This window comes from Sminthopsis crassicaudata, chromosome 2, assembly GCF_048593235.1.
Source record: "Sminthopsis crassicaudata isolate SCR6 chromosome 2, ASM4859323v1, whole genome shotgun sequence".
In the NCBI taxonomy this organism is placed as follows: Eukaryota; Metazoa; Chordata; class Mammalia; order Dasyuromorphia; family Dasyuridae; genus Sminthopsis; species Sminthopsis crassicaudata.
This window is the reverse complement of record NC_133618.1, coordinates 610840152-610857772: the sequence shown is the minus strand read 5'-3', so window position 1 is coordinate 610857772 and position 17621 is coordinate 610840152. Positions and strand designations below refer to the sequence as shown.

Sequence of the window (17621 nt, the reverse complement as noted above, 5' to 3'; positions counted from 1 at the left end):
ATCATTCGTATGTGTATATAGATATATAGATATGTCTAGATATTGCGTTTTATAGTATACAAAGTGCCAACCTTGTGTATCTCCGTCACCTGACTACACAATGACAGAACACTCATTTCTCCATGACTGTTCAACTCCACCTCATGAATATGATGTAAGAGGAAGGTGTCCACCATGAATATGAAGCCTTTCTGGCTACCTTTGGAGAAAAACTGACACAAAACCCAAGGTCAAGCAGGTCCTTTTATTGGTTTAAAAATGAAAGGCTTTTCTGTTCTTCATGCATGGACATCCAGAAGGTAGGTGGAGATACATTGGTTTTAAAATAAGGAACACCAGCACAAAACCAGAAAATACATTAAGAAACAAGATGGGCCAGAAATGGCCAGGCTTGCGCTTATTAGCCCTGTGGCTCAGGTGAGGGATAAGCTATAGTCACCTACCTCTGGCTCTCTCAGGCCATGGCAGCCTAGATTATTGGCCAGGGGGGAAGTGTCTACATGTGGTGTTCCTCTATTGGCAGAAACAAAATCCATCCTTCTTTCCAGCTCTGGAGAACTCCCTGCTGGCTCTTTGACTTGCTTTTCTGCACCTCCCACTAGAGGGTGGGGGTGGGGTGCAGAGTTCCCTGTTCCCTGCCGGTCCGGCTACAGTCCTCTCCAGTTTCTTTGTGTCTCAGCTCTGGGGTAGATGCTCCCTGGTTTCTGTTGCTACAGAAACTGTGGGTTGGAGATTGCTTTTTTCTCTAGCCAAGTGGCACTTGGAGCAGCATAGCTGGGAATTCCCCTCATGGGAAAGTCAGGTCTTTATCATGCCATCAGGGGAAGCTTCAATTATCCAGATCTTCAGATGCAATGGTTTCTCAGAAGAAGGTGGCATGAAGGGACACTGATGCTATACCATGTGGAGAGAGTCCCCCACTCAGAGCCATCATGAGGAACCAAGTCACAGGGGATAAAGAAAGGTTACAACTTGTATGGTAAGCTACAAGGGGAGTGTCTAAATAGTATAACCTTCCAGTGGAATCACCCCTATAGTTGGCAGCTGCCCTCCCAGAATCTGACTCCCTATTTACAAAATAGAGAATAGGGCCTGGGAGGAAAGAAATTCCAATAATAAGAAGTGGAACTAGAAGTACATAATAGCACCTGGCATGGTAGCCCCTAGTCAAGAAGGGAAAGTCCCCAGTCCCACAGCTATTTACTTACACAAGAATATGGGAAAGGAAGTGGGGGGAAAAGGATACTAGGGGAAAGTCATTGACTTAAGAACTAAGACATATACCAGGGAGGAGAGTCTAGTCACAGACAGAGCACCAGGAAGACTGCCTGTTGGAAGGGAAGTAGAGTCCCAGGCAACCCCTCCATTCCATCTTATGACAGAATGTCTGTCTCTGTCTTTGTTTCACCCTCCCCCACACACACACACCAATTTGCCCAGTTCATTGTGGGAACACAGATATACAACCCTGTTCTGTAAAAGGTACAAGGGAAGAGAAATTGGGGGAATAAGAGTAATAGGGAACCCAGCTAGAGAAGAGAAGGAGTTGGGGCTTTGTAATGGAACTCGGCCATGATGGTCCCTTACAGAGTAGTCCTGCTTCCTCTTCCTTTGCACCTATCCCTACTTACTTCTCTCTGCTTTCGATATTAGTTACATTACTGAACACAGGCCAAAGGACCCCTCTCTTCTGTAGGAGTCCATTACCCAAATTTTACCATTACATCCATGATCAGACTCTGTAATTTGTTTCCTTTTCCTCCTTTTCCTCCCATCATCCCCTCCTCACAAACGCTCCTTTCCCAAATAGACAGTCCCCATTACACAAATAAAACCCCCAAGGCTCTTCTCTTCTGAGCCAAATAACCCACTAACTAGTTTCCTCATGAAAAAAAAAAGTTACTCTGGGTTACTCGGACTTCGTGTGAGACATGAGAGCATCTCTCATCCCTCCCTTTGGCCATAGTTCTGTTGCTACTGTTGGATCTTGGCCCTGACCAGAGTCTCTCCTCCTGCGCACTTTGCTAAGGAGAGAACACAAAAGTCAAGGACATCTTCAGTCCTGGAAGGACAAGTGGTCCTGGAGGAGACACTGGGATTTGTCCTTCCTGCCCCATTAGGACTGGACAGGAGAAGTCCCCCCCATCTCCCCAAGAGAAGATGGTTCATAGATAAGAGTACGATGTCAGGCTAGCACTAGAAAGCAAGGGAGGAGAGACATTGTGGAGAAGACACTAGAGGGCCGGCAAGAGAGCAGAGGAGTTATTCGGGTAGCCAGCCCGATGCATTTGGCAGGTAAAGCGGCTGGACTTTGGGGCAGAGATCCAGTGGTTTGGATCCCCTAAGCTAAGGGATCATGCAAGGTAAGGGATCGTCCAAGTGTTCTAGACTCTGCTCAGCTCGGGCCTGGAAGATCCAGTCTGTAAGCGAGCAGCTGCTGGAAGGGAAGTAGAAGCTCATAGGAGAGACGCTCCGAGAAAAGAGCCCCCCTTACTGTACCCCTAAATTGAGACTTCTCCCTGGTGGGAGTGGCCCCCGGGGAAAGGGGAGGCTTCAGGAGGAGGAAGGGGTATCTGGAAGAGGACAGCTCCTTCTGGGGGTCTCCTGAGCAGTAAGGAGGAGGCCCCCTGCCTGTCAGGAGTCCCTGGAGGTCAGCTGCCCACAGTTGGATCTGGGCCCGGCACCTCCCCCCCCTCCCCGCCCCACCCCCAACGGAGCGGCAGGTAGGGAGGGCGCCTCAGAAGCGAGTGCTCTGGTAGCGCAGCCTGCGCAGATCGGAGAGGCCCTCGTCCCGGCAGTACAGCTCCCTGCAGGGACTCTCGGCCAGTCACCGGCCCCCTGCCCCGCCGCCCCCGCCGCTGCTGCTGCCGCTGCTGCTGGAGCTCCCGCTGCTGGCACTGCCGCTGCTGCAGCGGTCCTCATAGATGGAGATCTCGATCTGGGCCACAGGGGTCAAGGAAAGGGAGGAGCCAGGGCCATCCCCCCGCGGGGGCCACCATCTCCCCACGGGGGCCACCATCTCCCCGCGGGGGCCACCATCTCCCCGCGGGGGCCACCATCTCCCCGCGGGGGCCACCATCTCCCCACGGGGGCCACCATCCCCCCGCGGGGGCCACCATCTCCCCACGGGGGCCACCATCTCCCCACGGGGGCCACCATCCCCCCGCGGGGGCCACCATCCCCCCGCGGGGGCCACCATCTCCCCATGGGGGCCATCTCCCGTGGCTAAGGAACTCGGAGTAGGAGTATAGGAGGGAGCTGATGGGAGGGACCCGGCCTAACGCTATCATCCGGTGTGGACTCCCTGAGGGAGCTCCTCATACCCTCCCTTCAGGCACGAGATAGCGTTACTCAATGGTCAACAAGCTTAAGTGACTCTTACGCCCAATGGCTGCTCTGACTTTACGGGATCAAAAAGCCAAAGGGAACCTTGAAGGACATCAGCTCCTTGATTTAAAAATGAGGAAACCGAGTCCTAGAGAATTAAATGACTTTCACCAACCAACCACCGGCCGGGTCCATCTTGCCATGTGGAACAGCCCTCTATGGACTGGACTTTCCAAAGCCTGCCATAGGGTAGTATAACCACTGGGCTTCAGCTTTCCCTTCCCGGAATTGAGCTGTCTTGACAGGTGCACTGTATCTAGCCCAGGCCAGATCTGATCTGCTACCACATGTATTTCAGCTGACTTCCACCTCTTGCTTTAAGTGTAAATCAATACAACAATTACTTCTACAAGATGTGTCCAAAAAATTTCCATGGTATCAACTTGAGAAGCAACTTGATGTAGCAGATAGAGATCTAGTCTTGAAGCCTGAAACCCGAGTTCTAGTTCTGCCTCTAAGACATAGGAACAGTTAGGCGGCACAGCACATAGGACACCAGCCGTGGAGTTAGGAGGACCTCAGACACTCACTAGCTGTGTGACCCTGAACAAGTCACTTAACCCCACTGCCTCAAAAGAATAATACATACTGGTAACATCTTAGTGCTTTTGGCAATTCTCTAAGATGTAAGCTGCTGAGAAAATGTCGAATTTAAATGGAAAAGGAAGTTTTCTATTCCCTGTCCCCTATGGATCAATTCATCATCCGAAACCAAACCTCCTTTCCCCAGCTACCAATCCAGGAATGTTTCCAAACTCCCTGCTCTCCATCCATTACTTAGACATGGATACCTGCCTGCTGTCCAATCCACCCATCTCAGACCCACTTAGTTAAAATCAGAAAGGATACAACCCTCATTCCCCGTTCTACCGGATCTGTGAGAAGGAGGCCTCGGGGAGCAAATATCTTCTCATTCTGTTCTTGGATGTATCGGGAAATCTTCTTAAGGACCTGCAGAAAGAGCATTGGTTGGTTATCGGGGTGGTCAAGAGTGCAGACAAGAAGAAGGGGGAACAGGAAGAAGGAGAGTGAGGGGGAAAAGGAAGGTAGCACAGGATGGGAAAGGAGAAGAGGTATTGTGATTGAGGGTAAGGCTGGGTCTGGGTGAGGAACCACCTTCTCATAATGGGTCTCCATGCAGAGGAAGATAAAGTACGCTGTAGCACAGGCCAGACAACCCTCTAAGTAGGAGCTCCCCCCAATCTTCTCAGCCTCAGCATAAAAGTTGTTGAGAGTCTTCACAGTTTCCTCGAACAGCTGCCGCTCAATCTGGGGGAAGAACAAGATTGAAGGCCTAGTTTCAGGTTCCAGAGATTATAGACTACAACCTTAGGTTGGCAAGGAGGAGACAGGTACATCCATATTCAGTACATGAATGTGTGTCTGGCCCCATATAGGGAAGGAAGCTTGCAAACAAGAAACTCTGCAGTTAGACCCATAAGGGGGGCTTAGAAATGGAATTGCTTCAAGCAAATGGGATGAGACACCATCTTTGCCTGTCAATGGAGGGCTGGAATGGCTTTCCCTAGAGGTAGTTAAGTAAGAAACACCCAGGCTTTGAAGGGTTGGGATGACGTCTGACCAGATGGCAAGGGGACAGAAAGAAACCTGGCTTGCAGGTAGTTTTCACAAATCATTAGGCTACAGAATTTCCATTGGCCCCACCTACATTTCCCCAGGGCTCCCTCTAAGCCACCCCTACAAGCTGCCAGGGCTTCCCTGATCACTAAGCTCAGCGACCACAGATGTCTGTCTGCCTGAAGCCAAAGCTCTCTGGGGGGAGGTAAGGAGCTGTGAGACTCCCAGTTTCTGCCGAAGATGCAAACTGATGGAAACAAGTAGAAAAAGTGCCATCTTTTCTACAGAGTCATCTCTGCCCTTATTACTGCTGTCCTCCAGGGTTAAATGGCTCCCAAAGGCATGCATTTGCCTGCTGGCTGGCCCCGGGGCAAGGAATGGCTGGCGTTTTTTCTAGAAGGGTTGGTCAAGGACAGGAAGCAATGAAGGCAACTTGAAGCAAACTGGTATATGTCTGTATGTGTGCCTAGGTTTGCCCAATGGCCCAGCATCCGAATTTGCCTGACCTGTTAAAGAGAACTAGTGTAAAGAAGGGGCAGGGACCTGTATGTGCCAAAATGTTTGTGGCAGCCCTTTTCATAGTGGCTAGAAACTGGAAGATGAATGGATGTCCATCGATTGGAGAATGGTTGGGTAAATTATGGTATATGAATATTATGGAAAATTATTGTTCTGTAAGAAATGACCAACAGGAGAAATACAGAGAGGCTTGGAGAGACTTACATCAACTGATGCTGAGTGAAATGAACAGAACTAGATCACTATACACTTCAACAACAATACTGTATGAGGATGTATTCTGATGGAAGTGGATATCTTCAACATAGACAAGAGCTAATCCAATTCCAATTGATCAATGATGGACAGAACCAGCTACACCCAGAGAAGGAACACTGGGAAATGAGTGTAAACTGTGAGCATTTTTTGTTTTTTTGTTTTTCTTCCCAGATTATTTTTACCTTATGAATACAATTCTTCCTTTGCAATAATAACAACAACAAAATTCGGTTCTGCACATATATATATATTGTACCTAGGATATACTATAAGATATTTAATATGTATGGGAATGCCTGCCATCTAGGGGAGGGGGTGGAGGGAAGGAGGGGAAAAATTCGGAACAGAAGGAAGTACAAGGGATAATGTTGTAAAAAAAAAAAAAATTACCTATGCATATGTATTGTCAAAAAAAGTTATAATTATAAAATTTTAAAAAATAAAATAAAGAGAACTAGTGTGATGTTGTTGTTCTTTCTTAATTCCATAGGCCAGAGGTAAAGTGATGGGAACTGGGTGATTCAGAACCCAGAGTCAAACCCAGCTGAGCCATCCCCAAGCTTTTTTGCAGTCCCTGGCCTAGCTCTCTGAAATTGGAGTCCAAGAATCCGTCTATATGGGTCATGTACGTGCTCGAGGACCCCTAACTAAGTTTCCTTGTTGAAGTTACTCTTTTCTACTATCCATTTCTTGTATATAAAACTAGGTCTCAGTTAGTGTGAACAATTAATCCAGGTACAGTGAAATTTTCATTTCATATTTCTAAAAGTAGACTGAAATCAATTACATGTTACATATCACTTCAGATAATGCCATTTGAATAATTCAACCACTTTGCAAGATTCATCATTTGTCCTAATTAAGACTTCACTGTACATAGTTTATTGTCTCTTTCATTAGAATATGAGACAGTTCAAGTACTGTCTTTTATGTTTTGGGTAACTTCAACATACCAGCATATTAATAAATGCTTGTTGATTGACGGCTGACTAATACAGACCTGGTTTCCATAATGAGTGGGCAAGAGGATATTTGGGCTCCATGTTAATTCACTTTCCCATAAATGACTTGACTGTGACTTGGACCAAGCACTGGAGACAAGAATTTCTTACCCGGCTGTCCAGTTCAGGGGGGAATTTGGTCTGGAACTGGCAAATGGTCCCATCGCTGTAATCTCGCTGGACAAAGACTTTGGTGGCCAAGGAGGCACTGCGCCGGAGCTCCTGCAGATTGTGACCCTCCAGAGACACAACGAATTCAATCAGCAAACATGGTTTCTGCTATGTGCAGGGGGGGGCAGGAGTGTGGAGAAAAACAGGAATAAGACACAATCCCTACCCACAAGGAGCTTACAATCTAATGGAGGGGATGAGACATGTACACAAGTATCGATGACACAAAATGCTTTACTTCAAGAGCAAAACGGATGTTAATCGATACTAGAGCCTATAGCTGTCTTCCCCTCTGTGTATCTTGTATATACTTATTTCCTCTATACATGCTATCTCCCCCATTAGAATGTAAATTCCTTGAGGGAGGGGACTGTTTTTACTTTGGTCTGTGTATATCATTGTATAACATTACCTGGCACATGGTAAGTACTTAATAAGTGTTTGTTGGATGATTGATTGACCACCCTCTAATAAATGAACTTTGCAAGTTAATATAACCTAAAAATAATCTTCAAATGTTGACCCAACTTCTGGCAGTAAACCTCTTTGAATTTACCTAAAGTAATCATCAGCTATCAGATGCTAGCTCCATGGCTAGATCGTGTTCATTACAAAAGCATTCAAAGCTTAGGGTGAGTCCCATGCCCCAATGAGGCATCTAAGCAGGATCTCAGTGTCTAAATATCCTTGCACTAAGCACATAAAAAAGTTCCAAAATGACACATATATACATATATGTATACATAAAGAGACATACATACACACACATATATATTATAGCTTGGTGAGGTAGCAAATCATGGAAAGCTTTACAACAGAAGAGACGATACCAAAACATGAGAAGAATTTTAACAATCAGTAGAAAAAGAGGAAGCAATTTCTTTGGATAATGAAAAACACATACTAAAGCAGAACCAAAAGTAAATCAGAGTGAAAACAGAAAAAATACTAGAACCAGCTGCAGACCTGGACTCTGATAACAGGGATGAGTCATCAAGATGGTCAGCACACATTCCTTATTTTTCTTAGGTTGATTGCCTGCCTTGAATGGCCTTAGAAACTAAGGACCTGGCACTTTCTTTCACAGTCCAGAGAACTGCAGTTGCCCAGATGTGATGATGGCCCTCTGCCTTTCCCAGATACTCTGAGCCAAGAGAAAGGTACCACTGATAATGGTGACTGGGCCTGCCCACTGTCAGCCCTGGACAGAAACAGGCAGCAAAGCTCAGTAAAGCTCAGGGCAAACAAGTGACAAATGTTCCCACCAATTCTTAGTACAATAGAACTAGAAGAACATTTGACTAGGTGTGAAGAGATCTGGGACTTAATATTGATTCTGCCACTCTCTGTTCTTAGGAAAGCTATATCATTTCTTTAGGCCTCATTTCCTCACCTATAAAATCAAAGAGTTGATTTAGATTTTCTTTCCCAGATCTATTAATATGATTTTATCATTTAAGCTGGGACCACATAGGATTTGTTTCAGGCTCCCAGGCTCAAAATTCAGATTCTCCACTATTTAATATAATCTTAGCCAAGTACTACTTCTAAAAAGAGAATTAAGTGGTCTCTAAGATCCCTTCTTATTCTAATACCTACAAGCTACATGGGAGGGAATAGATCCATCAATACTGAGGAAGACTGTAGGTGAGGTGGGAGAGGTGCAGAGGTGATTTGCAGCTTTTCTCTGGCATAGGATTTTGTGGATTCCAGCATTCTCAGAACTTTAATTCCATAAAGGAGGAGAGCCCCCAATCACTTCTTTCACTTCTGACTGCCCATTTGATAGAATATAGACTTTGTATTTGAAAAGCCCTGAAAAATAATTGAACTTGAAAGTGGAGTACATGCAGCAACCCAGCTGAATTCTCCCAATATACCCCTCTGAACAATTTTATTATAAGTCTTCAAATCAAATTTTGGAGCAGAAGAGCTTAAAAAAAAAAAGGTCAAAGTAAACTATTTTTCTAGCCTAAGTCAATTGAGATCAACAGGAAAGATCTGTGACATAAAATGAGAGCCATGACAGGCTTTGGAGGTGGTGGGAGCAGCAGCTTTAAGAGTTCTCACCCAAGAGATGGTGAGAGGGTAGCATAACTGATCAAAAAGAAATTATAGAAAACCTTCTGCTGACACTGGGTACAGCTGGTGCTACTTGGAAACTGTATTTTCCATACATAGTTATAGGTTGCGGTTCCAGGGTGAAGAGGAACACTAACACTAGTGGCTGTAGAGTAACAAGGGACCTGGTCATAGTTCCAAGGTAAAGAGTGCTAGCACTTGCAACTACAGGGGAGTAGGGGCCCCTGCTGGGTAAAGACCAGAACAAAGACCAGGAGAGCAGCGACCATGTATCTCCCCAGATCACACCACCTTGGAAGAACCAAAAATGTGCAGGCTCCGAGAATTAGTTCTAAAAATAATAGCACAAAAAACACCCCTGAAATTTGGAACAGTGCCTCCACCCCAAGGTGAGCAGAGCTCAACTTTAACAAAATTCAATGTCAAGAAATAGGTTAGAAGAATAAGCAAATAACCCCCCAAAAAACTTAACCATAAAAACTACTACAATGGCAGAGAAGACTAAGACATAATCTCAGAAGACAATACTGTGAAACAGCTACCCCCCCAAAAAAAAAGCCTCAAAAATGCTAATTGGAGTTGAGCCCAACAAGAATTCCTGAAAGAGTTAAAGAAAAGGATGAACGATAAAAGAAAATTGAGAAAAGAAATGAGAGTGATACAAGAAAATATGAAATTAGCAGCTTGTTAAAAGAGACAAAAATTGAAGAAAATAGCACCTTAAAAAACAGAATTGGTCAAATAGTAAAAGAACAAAAACTTACCAAAGAACTCCTTAAAAAGCAGAATTACTCAAGAAAAAGAGGCTCAAAAGCTCATTGAAAAAATAATTCCTTAAAAAGCGGAATTGGGCAACTGGAAGCTATGAGATATCAAGACATAATCAAAGTCAAAAGAATGAAAATATAGAAAAAAATGCAAAATGCCTCATTGGAAAAAAATTGATTTGAAAAATGGATTGAAGAGAGATAGTTTAAGAATAAAAAAATAAAAGAATTATTGGACTACCTAAAAGTCATGACCTGGAAGCCAATAAATCAATTTCTATTTTTTAGAATTATCAAAGAAAATTTCCTTAACATATTAGAAACAAAGAATAAAATAGAAATTTAAAGAATCCACTGATCACCTCCTGAAAGGGATCCCCAAATCCCCAAGAATATTAAAATCAAATTTTGGCACTTCCAAGTCAAGGAGAAAATGCTTCAAACAAGCAGGAAAAAAAAAAATCAATTTAAACATTATTGAGCTGCAGTCAGGATCAAGCAAGATTTAACAGTTTCCACATTAAAGAAATGGATGGCTTGGAATATAATATTCTAGAAGGCAAAGGAGCTAGGATTACAATCAAGAATAATCTACCCAGCAAAACTGAGTTTAATCCTTCAGGGGGAAAATGGATATTTAATGATATAGAGGACTTTCATTCATTTTTGATGAAAAGACCAGAGCTGACTAGAAAATTTAACATTTAAACACAAGACTCAAGAGAAGCATAAAAAGGTAAACATGAAAAAATAATCATAAGAGACTCAAAGTTAAAATGTTTACATTCCTACATAGAAAGGTAATCCATGCAACTCCTAAAAACTTCATCTTTATTATGGCAGTTAAAAGGAGTCTATCTAGACAAAGAGCATGGGTGTGAGTCAATTATGTTGAAATGATCTCAACAAAATGAAGGGGTAAGAAAGAGGAATGCAGGGGGAGGGGGAAGGGAAAGGTAGAATAGGGAAATTTTCTCTAAAAAAGAAGCATGCAAGGAATAATTTTTATAGTGGAAGAAAAATAGGGAGTGGGGGGTGATAGGCAATATTTGAACCTTACTTCAAAATTGGTTAAGAGAAGGTATAAGTATAGAAATCTACCCATTAGGGAAATAAGAGAGAAAAAGAATGAGAGATTAGGGAAGGGGACACAATAAAAGGGAAGGTGGATTAAAGGAGACAGTGATAAGAAGCAAAAGAGAAAGAAAAAGATAAGCAGAAAAAAATGAGATGAAGGAAAACATACAGTTAGTAATCATAACTGTGAATATGAGTTCACTTATATGAATGAGCTTACTTATAAAACAGAAGCAGATAGTAGAATGGATTGGAAACCAGAATCCAATGACAAGTTATTTACAAGAGACATACTTGAAACTGAAAGACACACACACATCAAAGATAAAATTGATAAAATAAAGGTCTGGAGTACAATCTATTATGCTTCAGCTGAAGTAAAAAAACAAAAAAACAAAAACAAAACAAAACAAAAAAAAAAAAAAAACAGGGATAGCAATCATGAACTCAGACTAAGCAAAAGCAAAAATAAACCTAATTAAAATAGATAATCAAGGAAATTACATTTTGCTAAAAGATACCACAGACAATGAAGTAGTATCAAATTTAAGGGCATATTTCCTCAAAGACATAAGAAACTGAGAAAAGTAAAAACCATTCCCCAATTGATAAATGGTCAAAGGATATGAACAGACAGTTTTCAGAAGAAATCAAAGCTAGCCATAGACATAGGAAAAAATGCTCTAAATAACTATTGATTAGAAAATGCAAATTAAAAGAACTCTGAGATACTATCTCACACTTATCAAAAATGATAAATGTTGGAGAGGATGAGGGAAAATAAGTACAGTAATAAATTGCTGGCAGAAGTATAGTCATTCAAAGAACAATCTGGAATTATAACCAAATGGTTATAAAACTGTGCCTATCCTGTGCCCCAGAAGTACCACAACCAGATCCATACCCCCCTAAAGAGATCAAAGGAAAAGAAAAAGGACCTACATGTATGAAAATATTTTATCAGCTCCATTTGTGTTAACAAAAACACTGGGAAATACTCATCTGGCTAAACAATGGCTAAACAAGTTGTGACATGATTGTGATGGAGTACTGTTGTGTTATAAGAATGATAATGGAATAGTTTCAGAAAAAAAAAAGTCAACATCTATATGACTTGATGCAAAGTAAAGTAAGAAAAACCAGATCATTGTACATAATAGTAATATCAATGTTTCAATGATGATCAACTGTTAAAGACGTCTCCACTCCAGTTAATACAAAGATCCAAGATAATTCCAAGCTGAAAAAAAAATGCTATCTACCTCCAGAGAGAACTGATGAGCTGAATGCAAACTGAAGTATATTTTTTTTGCTTTTTTTTATTATATGGCTAATATAGAATTGTTTTATGTGATTTCACAGGAATAATGGATATCATTTTGCTTACTTTCACAATGGGCAGGGAAGTGGCAGGAGGGATGAGAAACTATTTCAAGACTCAAAATTTAAAAAGAAAAGAATGTTTAAAATCAATAAATAATAAAATTTTAAAACAAAGAAATTGAGTTGAGTAGTAGGAATAAAGAAAAGAAATAATTGTATTCAATGTGTTCGTTCTTAAAGTGGGGAAAGTAAAATTCAGAGATATTGCTATGGACACACAGCCAGTAAGTAGCAGAGGTAGAATTAGAACCCAGTGCTTATAGTTCTAAAAATTCTATACAGCACTATAAAAACTAAAGAGAACAGGCATGTGCATTGAGTGAAATCTAAATAAAAGTATGACCCACCATTATAGGCTTTGTACCAAAGACTTAGTAAAAAGACCCACACTATAAATTTAAGAACTCCTGACTCAGGGGGACTAATAGGAAAAGCTTACATCAGCAATTCATTTGCCAAAGTGCAACTGTATCTTGCTTTCTGTGAAATATTTTCCCCAAAAAAATGGGGCAACTTTTTCTGGTGCTGTTGCAAAGTAAATTGTATTTTAAATTCATTAGGAGAACTTTCTATTTAAAGAGTCATGGCAGCTTGATAAAAAAAAATTATGTGGTATAAATAATCACCTCTAAATTTGTCTGCTTCACAAATTGTGATGGGAGGGGGTGGTATTTGGAAATTTCTTGAGGAAGAATATGCTCAGTGTTAAACTACTCCACCTCAAACTCAAAGCAATCAGGGGTGGATTGGGATGGATTCACCTGGCAAATGACACATTTGTCCATTGAACAAGTCAGAATATATGGAGATACTCTGCACATGCTCTGTGCTCCTTTTGTAAAGACTTATCCATGTGGATTCATATATAGACTTCCATGCTAATGGCAAACTGGTTACTCCCATGAGCTCACACCCCGCTAAACTCAAAGAAAAAATAAGAAGCTCTCTCCCAGGACCATCCTAAGGCTCAACTTACATTTATACAACCTTTTCATATATGTTATCCAACCACCATCAAATGAGGCAGTAAATACCATTATCATGATTTTACAGTGGAGGCTTAGTGAGGTGACTTACTAACCAGTAGTCACAGAGCTAGAAAGTATCAGGAATGGGATTTGAATCCAGGTGTCCCGGGTCCAAATCCAAGGCTCTTCAGCCATATCCCATTACCTCTCAACAACAGAATTAAGGAGGTGGATTAGCTGATTTCCAAAACCTGTTCTTCCTTATAGCTCTAACTTCACTTTTAGCTCTAACATTCTATGATTTATGAATCACCTTCTAATCAAGGTCCCTTTGGAACTTCAATAACTATGCCACTTTGAATGGACTGAAGGAAAAACCTGCTTTATACTAAATTGTACTCTATAGTAAATAGTACAAAAGTTATTAATAACTTCATTTTGAAGATTTGAGAGACTGAGGCACTAAATTGTTGCCTTAAGAATATGAACCTAGGAGTGCTGGCAACCAGCCATCTATTTGATAGCCCTGTACAGCATGCTGGGTCCTGCAGAATACAAGGTGTTGCATGCACCATAGGGAGAGATAGATCAAAAGAGAGCTGATCTCATTGTGAGTGTGGGTAATGTGTAAACTAAAGTGTTGAACTAATTCAAATGGACATGAGAAGAAAAGTGAGGTTTTTTTCATGAGTGGGTGGTCCACACCCACAACAAGTACTTTCCCCAGATATCACTTGATAGACATGTCATCCTGATAATGGTAGATTTCCTTCAATCCTTAAACTACCCCTTTCCACAGAAGTGAACTCTGGACTTATCTAACTTATAAAAACAGCATGGTTTAGTAGAAAGAGTATTGAATAGCTAACAAGGAGATATGGGTACCAGTCTTCCAGTTGTTTCTTCAAGGATATTCCTGGGATCCCTTCTGGAATGAAATTTGGCTCATTTTATAGTTTCCTTCTGCTATTGCCCTTCCAACAATCACTTCCTTCTTTCTTCCAGGACTCTCCCCTGGGCCAGGTAACAGTTGAGTAAGGACAAGGGCATTAGGCATTTTATTAGGAGGAAATGGAAAATCAGTGACAAGAGCTATTGGCACCAATTTCTGAACTGCAGTGTGGAGGAGGGAGGCAGCCTTGAGAATGGATGCTGTAGGTCATATCCCAGGACTCTCACATCCTGCAAAGGAAGATTGGTGCACAGAGAGTGGGGGTGGGAAAAACATCACTGAATATCCAAAAGACCTGGCCTGCCCCAAGGACAAAAGCAATTAACTCAGGCTTGATCCCTCAGCCATATTGTAGAATTGATTAACAGAACAGAATTTTTTATATAAACAGAGGTACTCTAGGTATTGAGTAGATGAGATATTCCCAGGCTTCCCTGGGATGGAACGTGAGATAGAATGTGGAGTGGAAACAAGGAACATGAATGTTCTTTAAAGTAGACAAGACTCACCTCCAATAACCCTAACCTCCCAGAACTCAATTCTAGGAAGTTAAAATGGGGAAAATTCAAAGTGGGACTAGATTACCTTAGTTCTTACTGGATGATTTTAGTCTGTGAATCTTTTATAGGGAGAAATCAAAGTAGAGGGAAGCTGTATGGAAGTGTGAGGACTTGCTATTAAATCTTATCTGGTGCCAATAGTTAAGCATTGTCTCTCCAGATAATACTGATTTTAGCCCAGGTGTCCAGAAGATGAATCAATCAATCAACAATTAAAAGCAATGAAAAACCCCTAATCTCCATGTCTTATAAAGGAGATAAAGGTTTTAAGGCAAATAAACTTAATATGCTGCCCCACTCTCATAGAAAGTAAGCTTCTTGAGGGAAGAAATGTTCTTTTTGCTTTGTATCCCCAACATAATGCTTTCCACTTAACAGGAACTCAATAAATTCAGCAAGTATTCCATCCTCCAGGTAAAACCGAGAAGACATTTTGAGCCAGGTAGACCTTTGTCAGCCTAATGTTAAGACCACAATGGTGTCCCCCACTGATTCCCCACTCATCAGAGGTTACCTCTTCCTACTAAATGTCAAGGCTCTCTAGTCCTTGAGCCATGGGGGGGGGGTGCTATTTCTCTTTGATTGCATATCATTTAGTAGAGTTTGCCACTGGAACAAGAAATTCAAGACCTCCTGCTCAGGCACTCCTCTTTAGTGCTAGAGATCCCCTAGAAAAAGTACCTGATGGTTCTGTCTCAAATAGACTGAACTCTGCCTTAGCTAGCCCTTTGCTTTTGCAAGCAGCCCAGAGCTTCTAAACCTCTGAACCTTGTTCTGCAGTGATGACTACAGTGGAATAATAATAACAGTAATACTCAGTGCTGTCATCAGAAATGCATAGCAGCTTTTCATACTGATTAATTCCAAAGCTTCCCCCTTCTGGAAGGACAAACTGAAGTGAAGAGAGGGAGAAAGCAGGAACTCTATCACAGCCAGGAAGAAAATGCAGGCGTCCTGGTTCCCAGAGAGACCACAGGGATATTTTAGAGCGACTTTTGGCAATGTCACTGACTGCTGGGTGACCACCTGTACAAGATGTTTTCTTAGGGGAAGTGACTCAGAGACGTCCCTTCTCTCACAAGAGTGGGTATTGGCCATAAGCATTCATTGCAAACACAAAAACTAAGCCCTACAAGACTCCTCTGTGAGAAGCTGGCTTGACACAAGCTTCAATGTTTGTGGACTGACATTTTCCTACTCCATTCTACCTGGAGGGTCTTCCCTGTGGGACCATAATACTGCCGACAGCAGACAAGGGGAGAAAGAGCTTCACTAGTAGTTTCCAGAAACTAGAATCAGCCTCGGGGGAGAAGGGGGGTTATAGAAGGATATCTGAGACCATTGATTGGAAGAAATGAAGTAATTTAGGTCTCCACCTGGCCATGTCCTTTCACTTCCATCTCAGATAGGAAAAGAAGCCTCAGGGGGCAGAGACTGGAGTTCCTTGGGGTGAACATTTTGGGTTCAGTGTTCCCAGTGTTCCCAGATTTAGGCTTGGGTCCTGCCTGGCCCCATGCACCTCACAGCAACACCAAGGAACCAGTGCCCCCCCCAACTTGCACGCGCACACACACACACACACACACACACACACACACACACACTCACAATCACACTCACATACACTGACATACGCTCCCTTCCTCTTTAGAGGTCCTTCCTAACTAGAGGGGGGCTTCGGAGCCCGTACCTGTGCTAGGAGAGAAAGCTGAACCAGGGCTGCTCAGAGAAAAGCCAGCTGCCCCTTTGCCAACAAGTGGCAGCCGCGCTTCCTGAGGGTTTGGGGACGAGCGATGGGAGGGGGGCTGAGCCTGGGAGTGGGGGGGCTTCCTGCCTCAGGGCGGGGCGACCACTCCCACCCTTCCTGTTCCCCCCTCCTTCAGCCCAAGCCCTCCCCTCTCTCTCCTCCTCCCCCCAGTCCTCTCCGAGCCGGCTCTAGCTCCCCGCGTGCGGCTGGCTTCCTGCTCCCAGCGCCAGGAGCGGCGGGGCCCGCAGGGCGCTTCTCCCTTACCTCGGTGGCCATGTTCCGACCGCGCGCGGGCGGGCTGCTCGGAGGCGGCGGAGGGAGCAGCGGGGTGGGGTGCGAGGCGCTGTCCTCGGTGCTGAACGAGGAGCTGCGGGGCCAGGGCCCTGCGCGGGCGGGGGGTGCCGTGTGTTGCGACGTGGTTTACGGAGCTTTGGGCCGAGGAGGAGCAGCGCTGTCCTCGGTGCTGGGACAAGGAGCTACAAGAGGCCGGGCCCGGCTGCAGGCTCAGCTGTCTGCGCTGGGAGATCCCGCTCCCGCTGCCTCTGCAGTCAAGAGGCTCGGTGTAGCGTTGGCGGTGGCAGCCGAGGCAGGAGGAGGGGCCTGCCGGAGGAGCGGGGGGCGGGGTGGGGGGAAGGGGGAGCTTGTCCCCCAGACTCAGTAGTCTACCGAGGAGCCCCGCCCTAGGGGAGAGGGCTCAGCCCCGCCCAATTCCGGAGACCCCGCCTCTCCAGCCCTTCCCCCACGCAGAGTAGTCTGGGCGTGGAACACTACACTAGCTACGGCTTCCCCTCGGGCCTCCCCTACTCCGAGAAGTCCGGGAAGGGAGTCCCCGAGGGCTATGTAAGCAGAGAAGCTGAGGATGCCGGGCTTGGAACCTCCCACCCCGAGGCTTGAAAGGTTTGGCTCAGCCCACTTCCTTTACCTTTCAAGCTTCTTGACATCTCTCCTCCCCCAGCCTGAGTTTCTTTCATTTTTTCACTATCTTTTCCCTCTTTTTTAATAATAGCTTGCATTCAAATATGTTATCATTTTGTGATTATAAATAACCTCCCATAAAGTTTGGTTTTCTCATAAAACATCTAACCTAAGCTTCCCAGCAACCCCGTGAAGTAAGTAGTATTGTTCCCATTTCATAGAAGAGGCTACTGATCCCAAAAGGTGTTAAAACAAC

General features: G+C 43.7%; 1 protein-coding gene across 1 annotated transcript; it reads right to left on the bottom strand.

Moving 5' to 3' along the window:
* Positions 1-230: 230 nt before the first annotated feature.
* GOLGA7B (golgin A7 family member B) lies at positions 231-17000 on the bottom strand. The gene is made up of 5 exons (XM_074296020.1): positions 16715-17000; positions 6855-6980; positions 4504-4656; positions 4237-4338; positions 231-2938 (listed from the first exon to the last, which is right to left on the bottom strand). Exons 1-5 carry the CDS (start codon positions 16724-16726, stop codon positions 2828-2830), a joined length of 504 nt encoding a protein of 167 aa, XP_074152121.1. The 5' UTR covers positions 16727-17000; the 3' UTR covers positions 231-2827.
* Positions 17001-17621: the final 621 nt, after the last annotated feature.